This window comes from Corvus cornix, chromosome 3, assembly GCF_000738735.6.
Source record: "Corvus cornix cornix isolate S_Up_H32 chromosome 3, ASM73873v5, whole genome shotgun sequence".
Lineage (NCBI taxonomy): Eukaryota > Metazoa > Chordata > Aves > Passeriformes > Corvidae > Corvus > Corvus cornix.
In genome coordinates, this window is record NC_047056.1 from 1,807,838 (window position 1) to 1,825,040 (window position 17,203).

The 17,203-nt window shown below is 44.9% G+C and overlaps 1 protein-coding gene across 5 annotated transcripts in view; it reads left to right on the top strand.

Moving 5' to 3' along the window:
• Positions 1-13,683, top strand: part of SPTBN1 (spectrin beta, non-erythrocytic 1) — a 116,927-nt gene extending 103,244 nt beyond the window's left edge. For 3 of the 5 annotated variants that reach the window (XM_039569957.1, XM_039569958.1, XM_010402975.4), the window contains exons 28-36: positions 41-179; positions 1,081-1,165; positions 1,724-1,920; positions 2,996-3,102; positions 3,653-3,716; positions 8,651-8,889; positions 10,122-10,295; positions 11,937-11,979; positions 12,256-13,594. In XM_039569957.1, the coding sequence (XP_039425891.1) occupies positions 41-179; positions 1,081-1,165; positions 1,724-1,920; positions 2,996-3,102; positions 3,653-3,716; positions 8,651-8,889; positions 10,122-10,295; positions 11,937-11,979; positions 12,256-12,471 (1,264 nt within the window). In that variant the 3' untranslated portion in view covers positions 12,472-13,594. Of the gene's footprint in view, positions 1-40; positions 180-1,080; positions 1,166-1,723; positions 1,921-2,995; positions 3,103-3,652; positions 3,717-8,650; positions 8,890-10,121; positions 10,296-11,936; positions 11,980-12,255 lie in introns of all 5 variants that reach the window. The other 2 variants (XM_039569956.1, XM_019287906.3) reach the window with 1 other exon arrangement.
• Positions 13,684-17,203: the final 3,520 nt, after the last annotated feature.

Below are 17,203 nucleotides of genomic sequence, written 5' to 3' on the forward strand. Positions count from 1 at the left end.
CAGCTGTTAAACTTGAAATCTGTGTTTCTGGTCATTTTAGGGACGTTTCATCCGTGGAACTCCTCATGAACAATCACCAGGGGATCAAAGCGGAAATTGATGCCCGAAATGACAGCTTCACTACGTGCATTGAGCTTGGCAAGTCTCTGCTGGCCAGGAAACACTACGCATCTGAGGAGGTACCGTGCTCCCTGCATACAGCCATGGGCTCCTGGGGCTTCTTTCCATGGGAGATACCTGCCCTGTGTCACCCACAGAGGAACAAAGACAAGTGTCACCTCAGGGACTGGTGCACTTATGTGCTGCTGGGAAATCAGGGTATAACTTCACTCTGGGAATTCATGGTGGGTAGCAGAGGTGGCATCGAGATTTAAAGTGTCCTTTTCATCTCAAAAAGTACAAAGAAGCTGCTGCACTCCATTCTGTAGGGAATGGCTCTGGGATGGAAAGGTGTCTTCCTTGAGCAAGGGCAAAGGCAGCTGTGAGACAGCCTGAACTTCCTACAGAGAAAATGGAATGCTGTGGAGAGGCCTTCTGGGGGAATGAGCAAGAAAATGTTTGTTGTGTAGGGAGTAAATTCAAGGAATATTAAGAGAAGCATATCCAACTGCTTAAAGCCTTGATTTATTATTCAATATGTATAGGCCAGAGGATAGAGGCTTAGCCCTTGGTTCTCCTGCCTCCCTTTGGGGAAGGGAGGATAACCAAACATTGAGAGGCACTTCCCTCTCAGGAAGGGGAGAGCTTCTGCAACAATCCTGAGCAGCACATTTTGCATTATTTGCTGTAAAAGGGCAGAAGATTCAGTGCCTGATTGTACTATTTACATTTGTTTGCCCATTACATCCTTTTATCAAATACTCTGGGTGCCGTAGCTTTTCACAGACACTGAATACTTATGCAAATGTGATATTTTAATGAAAATGTCACATTTATTTATACTTGGAAGAGAAAAGCAGCTGTTGTTTGCACGGTGAAGTCACTTCCTGAGGAACTCGTGCAGTGTCTGTCAGTGCAGGGTGGGGGGGGAGCTGCTGCCTGGTGCTTGTGTAACAGCCCTGCTCTCTGCTCTCCATCCAGATCAAGGAAAAGCTCCTGCAGCTGACCGAAAAGAGAAAAGAAATGATTGACAAATGGGAAGACAGATGGGAGTGGCTGAGACTGAGTAAGGACACCCTTGGATTTCTTTTGGGCTGGGCCATATCTAACTCTCTTCTTTGTGCCTTTCTGGGCATTGAAAAAACCCTGCAGCTCCTCACTTTTCTGTTACAGTGCTTGGAAGTGTGTTTATGCTGGAATAGCTGCAAGGTTCACACCTGTTCGTTGTTAAATAATGGAGAATTTGAAACTAAGAAACCTGCACCAAAGGTCTTGCTCTAGATGATCAAATTTGGAGCTCGGTGCAGTAGCTCTGCTGTATTTTGCAGGTGTCACATTCCAACTTCTTTGCTGAAGTTAGTAGGTTACAGCAGATTAGAATAAAAATAACACATTAAACTTGCAAAATGAATCCTGCATTTTTCCTTAAAACAAAGCCAACAGGAGAAGTTTCTGTCTTTTCAATGATCAGTTTCACTGAACTTAGCTAAGGGGAACACTTAGCCAAGTGCATGTACTTTGTTCCCTGGGCTGTGTTTAAGTAAATGCCAAAGCTGCCTGATGACTCCATGATGCTCTTCTTTGTGACATTAATGGCACTGACTCCTGTGCTCTCTTTGCTCAGTTTTGGAGGTGCACCAGTTCTCCAGAGATGCAAGCGTGGCTGAGGCCTGGCTGCTGGGCCAGGAGCCCTACCTGTCCAGCCGTGAAATAGGGCAGAGCGTCGATGAGGTGGAAAAATTAATCAAGCGGCATGAAGCGTTTGAGAAATCCGCAGCTACCTGGGACGAGAGGTTTGCAGCGCTGGAAAGACTGACCACGGTGAGTGGCGGAACCTCCCTGGCCATTCCTCTTGGCTGATGGCTTGGAATAGCTGCCAGCATCACGAGCCTGATCTCCATTTGTTGGTTTGTTGTTGGTCGACCTCAGCCAACTACCCAGAGCCTGAGGCTTCATGTTTCCAGCCATACTAAAAAACCCTGTCCGGTTAGTTTGAACTCAACAACCTGCAAGGAAAAAGCTTAAATGATAATTGACCTCAAGATCAACAGGAGCTGTCTTGGGCCTGGGAATGATGACCCAGAAGGAAATTTTAGAGCTGAGCAGTTTGCTCCAGCCTTCTGCTGTACTGGTTGCGTCCTAAAAGGGAAGGGTGAATCTGAGTGAAGAGACCCAGATCCAAACACTTTAAATTCTTTTTGGTTAAAGATGACAGTGGTGGGAAGGGGGCAGTGATAATGATGTTTGTTGTCTTGTGACTGGTCCACTGCAAGGCTGTATTGTCCCCTAGGAAGACACAGTAAGCAAAAAGAACCCCAAGCCCCATTTTAAACACAGCTGCGATGTCAGTCATTAATGCTTGGAGAGCATTTTACCATCTTTGGAGAACAATTTGGCTTTAGCCACTACAGTTGAAGTGGCCTGGGTTTTCACACAGACTGAGCGTCACAGCTGCAGACAAAAGGAACTGGAGTTTCTCAGCTTCTTCACAAATCAGGCTGGTTTTATGGGGATGGGTAATTTCAGGGATTCAGACATGGAACATTTTTATTCTGTGTTTGGCAAGCACACAAGAAGATGTTGCTTTTGGATATTTTAATAACTTGGTCTGTTTCCTTGTTTGTCTGGGTTTTGTTCTCATAGAATGAATTGGAAAATAGACATGGCCGGTGGTGGGCTGCTGTCAGAGGGTCTGATGCTGATGCCCTCCCTGACAAATTCAGTGCCACAAATTTGGCATGAATGATGCTTTTAAAGACTGATGCCTTCCAATTTTATCCCCGTTCACTTTAATTTCAGTAATGATTCAGAAAAACATACAGAGTTATTGTTAGTTTCTAGAACACCCTGTGAAAAATGAGCAGTGTTTTTAAATAAAAAATGTTTCCTCTCCCAGCTGGAACTGCTGGAAGTCCGTCGGCAGCAAGAAGAGGAGGAGCGGAAGAGGCAGCCGCCCACTCCGGAGACCAAGGCTGAAGAGGATGGAGACTCCCAGCAGCAATGGTGAGCCGGGCTCTGCACTTCCCTCGAGGAACCCTTGGGCTGACAATGGTCTGTAAAAGGAGAGGAGGTTGTATGGGTTTGTAACAGGACCCTTGTTAGAAGACTTGGTGGTTTATAGGGACAGGACCCCTCCCAAACCCCTGAATTCCCTGTTAAGTTCCCATTTTCCAGTTGTCACTGCTGAGGCAGCCCTGGCCCAAAAATAGGAATGCTGGTTTTACATCCCCTGGGCCATCAATTGCAGTTTCTGAACAATCTTTGCTTTTGTCTTTAATGAGCATCAGTTACAGATTTTAAGCTGTGTCCATGGAACACTGACATTTATGAAATTGCTTATGTGATAGGAGGATGTTTATTTGTAGGGTAACCATCAGTAAAGCCTGGTTAAATCTCACTTCACACTGGGTTTATTCAGTTGGGCCTGAGGATTTTAGGAACATGCTTAAATTTCTTAAATTAATATTCAGTAAGAAAATCTCATTTTGTTGAACAAGATGGGTGACTTCCAAGAACCTTACACAGTTTCTTTTCTTTTTCCTCTCTCCAACAGGGATGGGACAAAAGGAGAACAGGTTTCCCAAAACGGTTTGCCCTCAGACCAGGAATCTCCACGGGTTAGTTACCGCTCCCAAACCTACCAAAACTACAAAAACTTTATTAGCAGACGGACAGCCAATGACCGCTCGTGGTCTGGACTGTGACCCACAGAATCACTTGCAGCAAAAGAAACCTTTTTTCAGTATGGTTTACTGGTACTGGTTTAATCTTCTGGCTTCAGATTTCCCTGCTGCTTTTCTCTTCCTTCCCATCAGTTGACTTTTATTTAATTAGCAGCCCCTTGGACATATATTTGCTTCACTTTAATCTTTGTTTATTTGAATCTCCCCACTGACACTCAGTTGCTTTAAGGTGACACATTTATTTCATGTTATTTACTGTGAGTTTTTCATGTTGCTAATAGTATTAAGATTTTCCAGCGAAAGCGTCCTTTATATGAGTAATTGAGATGTAATGAGATTACATCCTAATGAAGAAGAGCACTAGGACCTGACAGGTATGACGCATCGAGTTATACTAACAGGTCTCAGCACGGCAACTTTATTAAATCAGCTGCATTAGCAAGAGTTATGTACCAGGCCAAAGATAATCCACATGAGTGAGCTGGGCAGGAAGGGCTGGGAGGGGGGAGTGTGACTGGACAAATAAAAGCCTTAAGGTTAGTTTGTATAACATTCCATGCAGAATGGACTCATTGACTGCAAAGACAAATAAACATGAAATAAACCATTCAAAACCAGTATCTAGATTTATCTGGGGGTTTAGACCTCATGCAGAGCTGTGATCTTGCTGTGTTGGGGCCCCCTTGGCCTCAGTCCTGTCCAGTTGGCACTACAGCAATTTGATTTCTGGGCACCAGAGAGACAGGAGTAGGGTGTAGCCTCTTGGGGAAAGGTTGTGATACTTTCCTTTAAAAACTAAATAAAATACATTGTCTAAGATCCCAGCTCTTTATTTTACATAGGTGTAGGCTGAATGCTCCATGCCTTACTTGCTCCTTCTTGATAGGCAGTGTCCCAGTGGAGTCAGGGTGCATGCCAAGAATCCTCACGTGCAGCCGTGACAGTGCCAGTAAATGTCTCTGGAGTTAATGCAACACAGGAGCTTAATCTGGCTCCCGTCCCCATCCCCTTCCTGCAGAGCCTCCTTGTTGCAGTTAACGCTTTGAGCGAAAGGACACTTCTCTTAGTTACGGAACCTGGCTCTCTGGGGTCACATTCAGTGCAGGAAAGGCTCCTGGCAGGCTGGGACCCATGGATATCAGGGCTCTTACAGTGCTGCAGATCAAACATGGGTCCTAGCCGAGGGCTCTAGCAGGAGATGTCTTTCAGCACAAGTTTGGCTTTAAGAAGCCCATCCCAGTTAGGTCTGAATCTGCACACAGACTCTGCCAATGTGCCACAGTACATGGCAGTTCTACCTTTCTCTTTCTGGAAATAAAACCTTTTGGTTCTTCTTTAGCATTTGGAGCGAGCTGTTGTACATTCTAGTGTTTATAAATTCTGTACAGTTGAGGCAGGGAATGTGAGGTGATCTTCAAGCACGTCCCAGATCATCGCCTTGTTGGTTAGCACAGCCTTATACATCACGTTTGCTTCTTTTGAAATTTTATTTTATTGCCATGCTACATAATGCATTTCCATGTTCATCTTTGCTATCTGCACTTTAGTCTTCCATGAGAACTTTCAAGCTCAGTTTGTTGAGTCCTGTGTTGCAATATCTCGGGTGTACAGAGCTGTGTCAGTTCTGCTGTGAGGCACAAGGTGTGCTGCTGTTGGTCAGAATTTTGGCTTCTGACAACTGGCTGAGCAGTGCAGCTGAATTGTTCTGTGTGGGCTGAGCTTGTGAACTGAGAGCGGTGATTGAAAGGATGTGCTTCAGTAACTGTACTTTTGTCTTTCCACTTCATGATGCATGTTTTTTTGTTTTTTTTTTCTTTTGTCAGGATAACAACATATAGCTTCTTAATGCTTTTTAAAATTCCATATGAATTTATGGGGATGCTCTGGTGGCTGCCATGTGCCTCGAAAGTGTGCCAGTTCTCAGGTCAGGATAGCTGTAGCTTAAGACTCTACCATCTGCAGAGCCTTCACATGTATTCTGGTGAAAAAGTAGTCTATAGAGGAATTTACAGAGAGACTTTTTTTATTTGTATTAGTACACTTACATAAAAATTCCACTTTTATGATGATGAAGAAAAAGTAAGTCATTGATTAAGGTCATCATTACAGGCACTAGAAGAGTAGGATTTCACCTATTTATTGCAGCCTGTGCATCTGGCTAAAGGTGTTAGGAAGGTCCTTTTGCTAGAACAGCCTAGAGGTTGGCATCTGAACCAGGCAAATCATCTGGTTCTTCAGCTGTGGGGCAGAGCCTTGAGTCGATGAACTGAGCAGATGCTGCTTCAAGCACTGTGAAATCCAAAGGGGCGCCTCTGTCATTGTCACCACCTGTCTTGTTGCATGTCTCAGTCCTGCTTTAAAGATTTCCAGAGTAGCCTGTTGCCACTAAAGCACTTCCAACTAACCCCTCAGGCACCACTGAGAGAACCGTATCATGTACACGAGACCTCGTGTTGTAACAGGAGTTTGCTGTTGCTGTTTGTCCTCCGTGGCGTTGTCGCCGCATGCCCCATGCATGTTTCCATTGAAGTGTGTTCAGCTCCTGTTTTTTCTCCGTTTTCATGACACGTCCTTTGCAGAGCTGTTCATGATTTATTTTGCTTGTTTTCTGTTAATTGTAGATAACACGTGAAAGGAAATAAAACCTGAAAGAGCATCAGAAAAGCTTTTCATAGGCCTTTTACAACCAGTAGAATTTGATGTAGATGGTGCAGGTCTGGTGGTGTGATTGAAGTTAGCAGTTACTGTTCAAAGCCATAGGGTTGCAGATTGCAGCACTGAATTCTATATTATTTCCCATAAAACACATTGAGTAGCTGTGCAGTGGCTGCTAGTTTGAAACTGGTCTGGTTTACCTCAGATTAGGGGCTCTAGGTACCCCCAAATCAGCCCTATTTTCACCTCTGGTTGGTAGCATTCCAGCAAATGTGCTGCTTTCTGTGTCAGGGCAGGGGCCAGGTGCATGTGGGGAATTTATTTAAGTTGTGGAGACAAGTTCCTGTGGGCTGTGTGATTCCTCAGTGCTGCTCAGAGGTTTCAGGTCCCTCAGACAGGGCTCCAGCCAGCGGCAAAGCAGAGTTCCAGGTTCAGGAGCTGTCACAGGACAGAAAGGTGTGCAAAGGGCTCTCCTTGTTCTTGAAGGGATCTGTTGGCCATGGGTGGTTGACATGGGTGATGAATGGTGACTCAGGGGTTGTTCATTCCACTACCTGTGTTTTGGCAGTGTTTGCATAATCTTCAGCCTCATCTATTTACCCTCTCCCCCTCTTTAATGCAATATTTTTGTTCTACTTTGAGATTTGGATACAAGTAGTGAGGGTTGATGGCTTAGATTGATCCTAATTGTGAAGGAGCAGCGTAAGGCTATGTGTTTGTAGGGACAGGGTAAACCAGATCTGACTGAAGTGCAATGTGAACTGTGATTCTCTCCCTGTTTGAGGGTGTAGTGTCTGTACTCTGGAGGTTTAGGTTGCTAAAGGCAGTTAACCAATCCTTCCCATGTTCAGAGCAAGCTAACACTCAGATCTTCCTAGGCCAATGGTGAGGTACAAGGTGTGAGGCACAATAATGGATATTGGGCAGGTATAAGAATTTCTAGCAAAAGGTGGCAAAATTGAGTTTGTTGCATAATAATTCGGCTGCTTTTGATTTGTCCAGGCCATGTGCAGAAGTGGGAATGTCTAATTATTGTGCCATTCACAAAAACCTGCTTGTCTGCATAAAACCAGTCCAGAATGTTTGTAATCTACTAGAGCATTAGCAGCACTGAGCTTTAGTAACTTGCTAATAATAATACTACACACTGGTTGTGTAACTCCTGAGCTGCTACCAATGGCTCTACACGTCAAAGTAATGGTACAAGAAAAAAAAACTGGGACCAAGCTGCATTTCAAAAGCTTATAGCCATTAGGATTCCAATTTAAATGATTTTTGGATGAATGGCTCCTGAAGACGTCGCCAGCTTGACCAGTGAGAGCTGCTGGAAACACGGCTGCTCTCTAGGCTATCGATCCCAGTGCGCCAGGCAACGCGACCAACAAAGCAAGTGATGGGCAAGGCCTTGGTTCTGTCTTTGTTTGGGGGTAAATAGCTGTGTGATGCTGTGTGACTGTGGTGGTTTTCAGTTCCTTTAACCAAAATCCAATCCACCTAATAACGCCAGTCTGAACCAGACCTCGATCAATTGACACATGACCTCATTCCCCTTGTCTTTACAATCCAATATCCTAACTGGGATGGTGGAGATGAAATGCATGGTGTAATCTTTCTAATTTCTGCATGTTTTGATTTTGTTGTGTCACTAGGGGAACGGGGAAAGCGGGAAAGGAGCTTTTACAGAAACAAATCAATTGCCCACATTTTTGTAAATGCTCCTGGGAGATTGTGACATCTTTCTCTGCTGACTCATAGTTAGTACCTTTTATGGACCTTTAATGCCCCAGTAATGCCATAAATGTATTTAAGGTGGCTGATGTGTATAACTTCTACTGTTCCTCTAGGTTTGCAGAAAGTGTGATTGTTACTGTTCCAAATATTTGAGTACTTAGCAACAGAATTGAATGCTCTCATTCTAGGAATAACAATACCTAAAAGAATTGACCAGCAGAGCAAAGCACAGTAAAATTCACACTGATGTTCAGCTGCTCTTATTTTCCCGTCTCTCCACCTATAAAATGGGTACTAATCCATTCCTACCTTCTAATTTCCTTGGCCTCCTGTGTCTCCATGGAGTGCGAGAAAGAACTTACTGGCCTGTGTCATTGTTCAGGCAAAGTTTATACACAGCCACGTTGTGCAGGGAGACAGATTAACTCAGGATGCCTCAGTGCTGGGGGCTTCTGGCTGAACGTGTTCTCCACTGTTCCCAGGTGGCAGAAACCGCAGAAACCAATGAAATGGTCAATGGAGCTGCAGAACAGAGGACGAGTTCCAAAGAGTCCAGTCCCGTTCCTTCCCCGACATCAGACCGCAAAGCCAAGAGCGGCGTTCAGGCCCAGACTGCTGCTACCCTCCCAGCCAAAACCCAGGAGATCCCCTCAGCCCAGATGGAGGGCTTCTTACACCGCAAGCACGAGTGGGAGACACACAGCAAGAAAGCCTCCAGCAGGTAAAGTGCTTGATGCATAACACAGGGCAGGGCACCCCGGGGCTCTGCCCAGGATGGCACACAACCATCTCCAGCCTTCTCCCAGCTGCCAGAGACCTCCCAGGCTCCTGTTGCTGTAGGGGCAGAGGCTGCAGTGCTGAGCATTGCATGTGGGGAACTGCAGTTTAAAGATATTTGGTACAAAAGGCAGCGTTAGGCACATTTGTCAGGTGGAAAACCGAAGCAGAGAGATACCACGACTTTCCCACTCCACACGATGGATTTGTGGCAGTAGTGGGATTTGATTCCAGATCTCTCAAGTCATACATTACTACAAGAAAAGAAAACCACGTAGGTGTGAGATTAGAAATGTTCGTATTCTTCTGACATTTTCTGTTTGCACATTACCACTTTCCACCTACTCCGTAATCTGTTCAGCATGAACAGAGGACGATCGGTGTGCCATAGTCAATTCCATTCCCAAGGAATGTCCTGCAGGTTTCAAACAGGCAGGACTGAGATTTGTCCACACTGAAAAAGCAGACTGGAGTCCTTCGTGACCTGAGAGAACTCTTGAAACCAGATTTATGACTTGGCTGACAAGGGGAATGTTCACAGTAAGTGCTGAGCTGCAGCAACATCTGTGGGATTTGGTAGGAGCCAAAGCACTTGGCAGAGCTGAGATCACAAGTGAGTACAGCAGTACCAGGATTTTTGTTCCACTGGAGTTATTCACACCAGACAACGCCTTTGAGGCAGTGACAGCCACGAGTACTAGTGTCTGGGTACTCTTATTTCCAGTAATTCCAGCTCAATTAGAGAATGAGGCAGTTGATGCCACTAAGAGTATTTGTGTCAGTCAAGGATTTCACACACAGTCCGTTCCATTCATCGGTTTGCAGCACAGTGAGAATTCCTTCTACAACAGAGCACTGCCATTAAAAGGTCAATCATTTTCTGTCTCAAGAATGCAAAGTGCCCAGTCTGCCAAACAGTCCTCCCACTGTGAGGACAGGCTGATGTGCTATCACAGGGAGCTCTGGGAATCTCTGTTCCCTTTGGCTTTTGTCTTCAAGCTGTGCTTCCATGAAATAATTCCCTGTCTGCACTTTATGGGAAGTGTAGGCTGTATTCACGTCCTCACACTGAACCAATCTCCATTAACTTACAGAAATAATTATGTTGGTTTCTCCAGTTCTGCAGGGGAGAGCATTGGATTTATAAATGTTCTTGTTGTTTCCCATGTCTCAAAGGTCATGGCATAACGTGTACTGTGTCATAAACAACCAAGAGATGGGCTTCTACAAGGACTCAAAAGCTGCTGCTTCTGGCATCCCCTACCACAACGAGATCCCCGTCAGCTTAAAGGACGCAGTCTGCGAAGTAGCGGTCGATTACAAAAAGAAGAAGCATGTGTTCAAGCTCAGGTAAACCTGGGGCAGTGTTCTGCCATTGGAAAGCCGTGGTGGGTGTGTTCACTGGGAAACCCAGCCCAGGAACTGACCACGAATGTTAACTGCAGCATCCCTGCTTTTCTGAGCAAGCTCTTCTAACACTGAGTCGTGGTCTGTTCATCAGAGTGAGCAAGCACAGAACAGTGTCACAGTAATCAGAGCACTTTCACCTGGGACAAGACCAGATGTGTGTGCCTGGAGTTAGAGGCCTGTATTTCACAGTGCTGGGCTTTTCAACCACTCCCTCTGGAACTGATTGACAACAGTGGTCGTGGCTCTGCTCTTTTCCAAATCAAGCCTCATGTTTAATTTTTTCACTATGAACTTAGGAGACTACTGAAGACATCTCTCACATATTCAGGTCTAGAACATACAGTTACAGACCATTTCACTCTAAATATGTGAAGGACCTGTTGTTCAAAGGTTAAAAAAAAGGCTTTTCCTTGGGAAACTCTTTGTTTTACTGAAAAATCTTCTAGTGCAAACAGTTAAGAAATATATATCATTACACAGCTGCGAGGTAATCCTGTCAAAGAAGACTCACTTTAAGAACTGATTGGGTCATGTATTCCAAGACAGGTGTTTTGGGGTTTTTTTGGCAGAGCAGGGGTGGTGGTGGCATAATTTTATATTGGTACAGGAATCCTCTAAAGATCATAGAATCCCTACACAGGGAAAATTTGCTTTATAGAAAATATATAGCAAATATTTAGGGAAATGTACCTTTCTTGAAGACAGGCCTGCAGCTATGTGATTCATCCTCGGGACTATTTTAAACTTCTCTGAATTGCTAATGGAAGGATGTGCTGTTCCAAATGCAAAGTTAGGCAAAAAAACCAACTGCCCTTTTTTCCCAGTGCTCCATCACCTGCATCAGGCCCTTCGGTTACTTGCATGTAGATATTTCCTTTACTCAGGCACTGTTATTTTACTGTTTAAACCTTCATTTCATTTCATAAAGAGTTGTTAAAATGCTTACTTTTTGTTGGGAAAGATGGGGAAGCCTGCAGCAGAGCTCCTGCTGCCCCTGCCTCCTGCTTGTTGTGGTGTTATTCAGTTGGTTTTTAATTTATATGTATCATCACATACATCGTTAAATGTCTCCTAGTTAAACCACCTGGGTAAAATCAGCACAAGAATCAAGCAGAAGGGAAGCTTTGGCCTTCACTGTGAGGAGAGGTAGCTGCTCATCACTAATACTCTGCAGGACCTCAAGCCAGCACCACCATAGCTACAAGAGCAAAGCAGCTGCAGAACTTTGCTGGGTTTTCACAGGAGCCATGAAAACTCTGGGTGCTGCCTGTGACTTTTTTCTTTTTAAAGTGTTGAGTCAACTTTGATAATGTGTTTTGCAAAGGAGAAAAGATGCACCTGAAAGAGCAAATACTGAGCCAGCAGCCACACGAGAACATGAGCACCACCCTGAGAATGTCCAGAGCCCAGAGCTACCATGTGTGTGGCTGCAACGGGGGTTGTTGGGGGCATTTGGCACGTGGGCACTGTCCTGTGCAGTCCTGTGTGCCTCTGGCTGCTCATGTGCTGATGCCAAACAAGCAGGACTTGAAGCAGTGTGACCACAACTGAACTAAATTTGTGATGGTGTTTTCTTTCCAGATTGACCGATGGCAACGAATACCTCTTCCAAGCCAAAGACGATGTAAGTGTGGTTTTCTTACAGTTTATTACTGTGCTGTCTGTGCTGTTGTACCACGGGGAGAAGCAGCTGTTAAGGGCTGGTGTGCACTCTGTGTGTGGGTGATGTGTAGGCCCAGGGCTGCTCAGGAGGTGTCTCTGGAGGTGCATAGCCAGAGGGGATGGTTGGGGCTGTTTTTCCTTGCATTTCCCACCTGTGTCTGTTCCCCCTCCGCACTGTGGCGGGAGTCAGAGGGGCGCGCTGGTTGTAACAGTTTTGTGCCTTTGGGGCTTCTTGAAGGAGGAGATGAACACGTGGATTCAGGCCATCACATCAGCGATCTCTTCGGACAAAATCGAAGTGTCCCCGACCACCCAGAGCACTCCAGCCTCCAGCCGTGCCCAGACCCTGCCTGCCAGCGTCACAATAACCAGCGAGTCCAGCCCTGGCAAGCGGGAGAAAGACAAAGAGAAAGACAAAGAGAAAAGATTCAGCCTTTTTGGTAAAAAGAAGTGAATTCCATCTCCACACACTGCACTTCTCTGACCGTTCCAGTGGAATTCCAGCATGCGAGCTCAGAACCAATACGTTACTCTCTGTGCCTCATGTTCCTCAATGTGATTGACATTTTTTTATTTATAGAGCGTTTTAAAATAAAAAAAGCCAACAAAAAAAAAAAAGAACCTAAAGTTACAAATGTATGAGGTGCATTGGGCAGCTTCTGTAGGAGAGGGAGGACCAGGTTTTGGGGGTTTTTTTTGTTTTTGTTTTTGTTTTTTTTTAAATGAAGTTAATGTAGATTAGATCTTAATATTTAAACTGTTCCTCAATTTTGTGAGGCTGTCTTGGAAAATAACCCACTCCTAATGCTATTGGTATGCAAGGCAGCGGTGCTTTCGAATCTACTGTGCACATGAGAAACCAATGTACAAATTCTCAAAGGTGTTCACTTCCAGTTAAGGTTGTTATGCTGAGTCCTGACTAGTAGAGCCTCCCCTTGCAATTCTAACAGGAATTAAAGTGGTAGTGTGTTCTCTTTGCTGTAACAGAGTGCAGGTATGCGTTGACTCACAGCCCAACGTTGGTATTAACACCACCTGAAGCGTCCCCGCATCGAGTACGACAGATAAGAATGTTGGTGTTCAAGATGGATTAACAGGCTGGTACAGTTTTAAATAAGCTGTAATTTCAAATTTCTTTTTTTTTTTTTTTTCTCCAAAATACATTATATTGTATGTTTCAGATAATTCTAGTACAAAGTATAATAAGACTAGATGTATAATAAACCCTTTAAAATCATCGATAAGTGTAAAAGTGGAACTGAAGCATTTACTGGAAAAGTAATGTTACTCAAATGGTTACTTGCTTGTCAGCTGCAGCACTGTGTGTTATAATTTTGCTACATTACCTTGCTCTTTGATACATAGTGTGCATTTCTGTCACTGTAACTATTGTAATGAAAAATTTTCATCTTACTGCACAATCAAAAATTACATTTAATAGGAATGAACTTTCAATGACTGGGCCTGTAGTCAAGAGTAGTACTGGAACTGGCTTTCAGTTGTATCGAACTGTACCTCTAGACTTTTACCCTATCTGTTAAATATATGCGATGTCATTAAATGCTTTTAAAACTAAATATGCTGGGTAAGTTTCTTATTTCATTTCTGACGATGTTAAATCATAATTTTGAAAGAGGATCAAAAATAAAGTTATTTTAAAATGTCATCTCTCCTGTGCACTGAAACTGATGTCTTCAAATGTAATTCCATTCTTTTGTGTGAAAGTTCATTCTGCAATAGTTGTTTTCTCTCTTCCCACTTTTCTTTCCCTTCACTTCCCACCTGCCTTCCCTTTTACCCTGCCTCCCAAATTAAGTGCCAAAAATAAAGAGAAAAGGAATTAATGAATAGTTTGCAAAATATTCTGATATAGATACTTTTTGTGGGAAGTGAAACCAGCAGAGTAGATGGGAGTAAGCACATCAGAGGCTGGGGTGATGGAGTTCCCTGAACATTTACCCGATGGAGGTAAAGCTCCATGTTCCAGCTGGCAGCAAAAGGACATAATTTTGAGTAAGCACCAGTCTCCAACTTTTTACCCACTTTTTGCTCAAGTGCTTGCATCCTTTCCTTGCCTTGGATGCCACCTAGGGAACCTTCTAATAGGAATAGCTCTAAGAAGTTCCAATATGTTTTAAAATCAATGAAATGTAAGGAATCTGGGTTTTTAATGTATTGTGATTATTAAAATATGCTCAAATATTAATTTTGACGGAAAGCAGATAAACTGCAAAATCATGTGTTTCCAACTGACAGTTTCCTGAACCTGTGACCTATACGGTGTCTTAAATTATTTTCATGGAGTGTACAGTGTTCTCTGGGTTTTTCTTGTTTTCCAAAGTTTTTGGTTATTAAACAATGGAGTATTCATGCACACAAGTTTTTACTCTGTAATGTTATATTGTTCAGTCTCATTATTAGTAAAATGTGGGCTATCACTGCAAGTATCCTAAATGTAAAATTTAATACAGTAGAAAATGCTGAGGTTTAACCATCTTAGAGGCTGTGAAACAATTTGGTGAGTTGATTAATGTGCACAGAGATGTTGATGCCTTACATATGTGTCACTTCAAATGAACTGGTGCCATGAGCAGTCAGGTAGATGGATCTTGACTGCCTGTAGTGTGTGGTTCTGTAGTGATTCAGTTGAACATTGCCTTTAGAGTTGTTTTCTTGTTTGTCTCACTCCCTACTGGAAGTTGTTCCCAAGAATGACTCGAATAAATATCCCTTCTGTTTAGGGACTGATTAGAAGTTGCTGAGGAGCAGAAGTGAATCCCAGTAAGCCTTGGAGCCTCAGGGAGCAGTTCCCTGCAGAGAGAGGTCAGGAGCAGCCTCCCCGGACAGAGCCAGGTCAGAGAAGTCAGGTCAGTGCACACATCCGTGTGCCAGGGCAGGAGGGAGAGGAGTGTGGGAATCTCTTGGGTCACGTGAAGGGAGGGACTGCTGCTGGAAAACACCAGGGGAAGAGGAAACTGCGAAGGTGGGTGATGGAAATGGGGCTGAAACAGGAGCAGGCTGTCACTGCCACCAGTGTCACCCGCTCAGAAGTGGCCATGACACTTTCTGAATTGCACCAGTGGCCTTGGCTGGACTGCTGACAGATGGAATGTTCTGTTCCTCCTGGAGCCTCACTGAAGGGTAAGGATTTCTAGCACAGTGTAACACGTTACTTCAGCTGTTTTGTACCTAAGTTGGGATATTTCTGCTGGAGATACAAAAGTCATACAGAACCTGAACCTTAAAATTTTCAAAGAAAATTAATTAAGGCAAACCACTTCCCAGCTGTGTTGCTTGTCATTGGTAAGAAGAGGAGTTGTCCTGTAGTCAGGCCAGTCTTCCTTTTTCCATCTTGGAGGGACCCTCACATTGCATTCTAAGCTAAGGGAAGGTGTCAGAGGGTCCTTCCCATATCCTGGCAAATTGAGTACAATGTGGGGAAAAAAACCCAGAACTCCTTGGCCATCAGAATTTAGTATGTGTTGGTGGAAGGGTTTTCTTTTAGATTAATGCAAATAATCTGTTAATCCATCTGTTCTGCACAGGGAACATGCTCTGTGCTAGGGCTGTACTCTGTATGAGGAAGATTAATGGTAATGGTAAAGAAAGGAATTCTTAATCTCTGTCCTGGTGAAATCTGTGTCCTGGTGAAATATTGGTTTAGATGCTTTTTCCCTTCACCATGGTCTCCTTTCTTATGCTTGAGTTCACAGACTTTAAATGGGTAGGGTCTTCAAGAATCCAACTTTGCAATAAATAACTTGCAGGTATGATAGTTTTGCTACTTTTGGTGGCTGGGTTGTTGTTTGGTTGGGTTTTTTTTTTTTTTGGTTTTTTTGGTTTTTTTTTTTTTTTTTTTTTTTTGCTACCTTTGCTAATGTAGTGGCTGAAGAAATACAGAAGCTTGAATCACAGTGAGTCGGAACAAACATTAGTCCTTTTCGTTTAAAAAACACAACCAGAATATCAGGCTCTGCTAAATCCCTGATCAATATTAAGAATAAAATTACTGGAAAAAGTGGACACCTCAGCCGTGTCCGTGGACTGCGCAGTGGAGGCCACCCCTGAGCAGGTCCCCGCGGTGTGTCCGGGGAGCCTGGAGCAGGTGCTGCGGAAGGGGGTGCAGGGTGGCGGGCGCCTCAGCTGCCGTGCCCGGGCGCCGCGGGGCCGCCCGAGCCCCACGTGGGCGCATCCGCAGTGTGTCATAATGCAGCACAGCCGAGCGGCCGGGCCGGGCTGCCGGGGCCCTCGGCTGCGGGGCAGCCCCAGGACGCGCGGCCACGGACATCGAACGGGCGGCTTGGCTTTGGAACGCCTAATGGAGCGAAGGGAAAGCATTTCGTGCGTCGGTGCCCGCCGGATCCTCCCCTGTTCAGCACCACCGCCCAGCTGATCAGCCCGGTGCAGGTGCACGCCACAGCTACGGTGCAGCGTGAATACACATTTCTCTGTGTCTGAAATAGCATTTACTTTGTATTCCAAAGTAAGGAATGTCACACAATACTCCTTCTCTGCTAGATGAGACGCTGGGGTGGCTCATTACGTTGTAACGGCAAAAATTATCTGGGCCCACCATGAATTTTGTTACAAGTCTCTTATTGCTACTGTTGTTCTCCTCCCACGCCCAGCTGAGACAAAACTGTCCCCTGCTCACCGAGTGCCGGCATCGTCCATGAGAGGTCACTGTATCCAGGGAGATGCTGAGCTGCGGCAGAGCCGCTGCTCCCGGGACTGCACGCCGGGGGTTATTGGTGCACTCGAGAGAATGAAGAGGTCGGATCAAAGTTCTCTTCACTCCGAAAGTCAGATTTCTAAGGAGTTATGTAAACTCGTGGCAAGATTTAAACACGTCTCAGCTGAATCATCGTAGGAGGGAAGTTGAGTCAAGTATGGCAGACAGGATACAGAAAGGCGAGAAACACCACCATCCTTGCTGTGGCAGGAAAAAAAGGAGGTTCTGTGGGAAGATCAAGCTTTCTGCAGTGATTTTAAATTGGTCACTGAGGTTCCATGAAGAGATGGCAGAAAGGCAGCCCCCCAGGCTGGATGAAGGCAGGAAGTATCCCATGAGAGAGGGGGTCTGGGAGACCTCGGGCCTCTGTGTCCTGAGTGCAGAGGTGGGATGGGGAGCCTTGATCCATCTGCTGTTCCTGGCTGTCCTGCACAGCTCTGGGATGGCAGCAGAA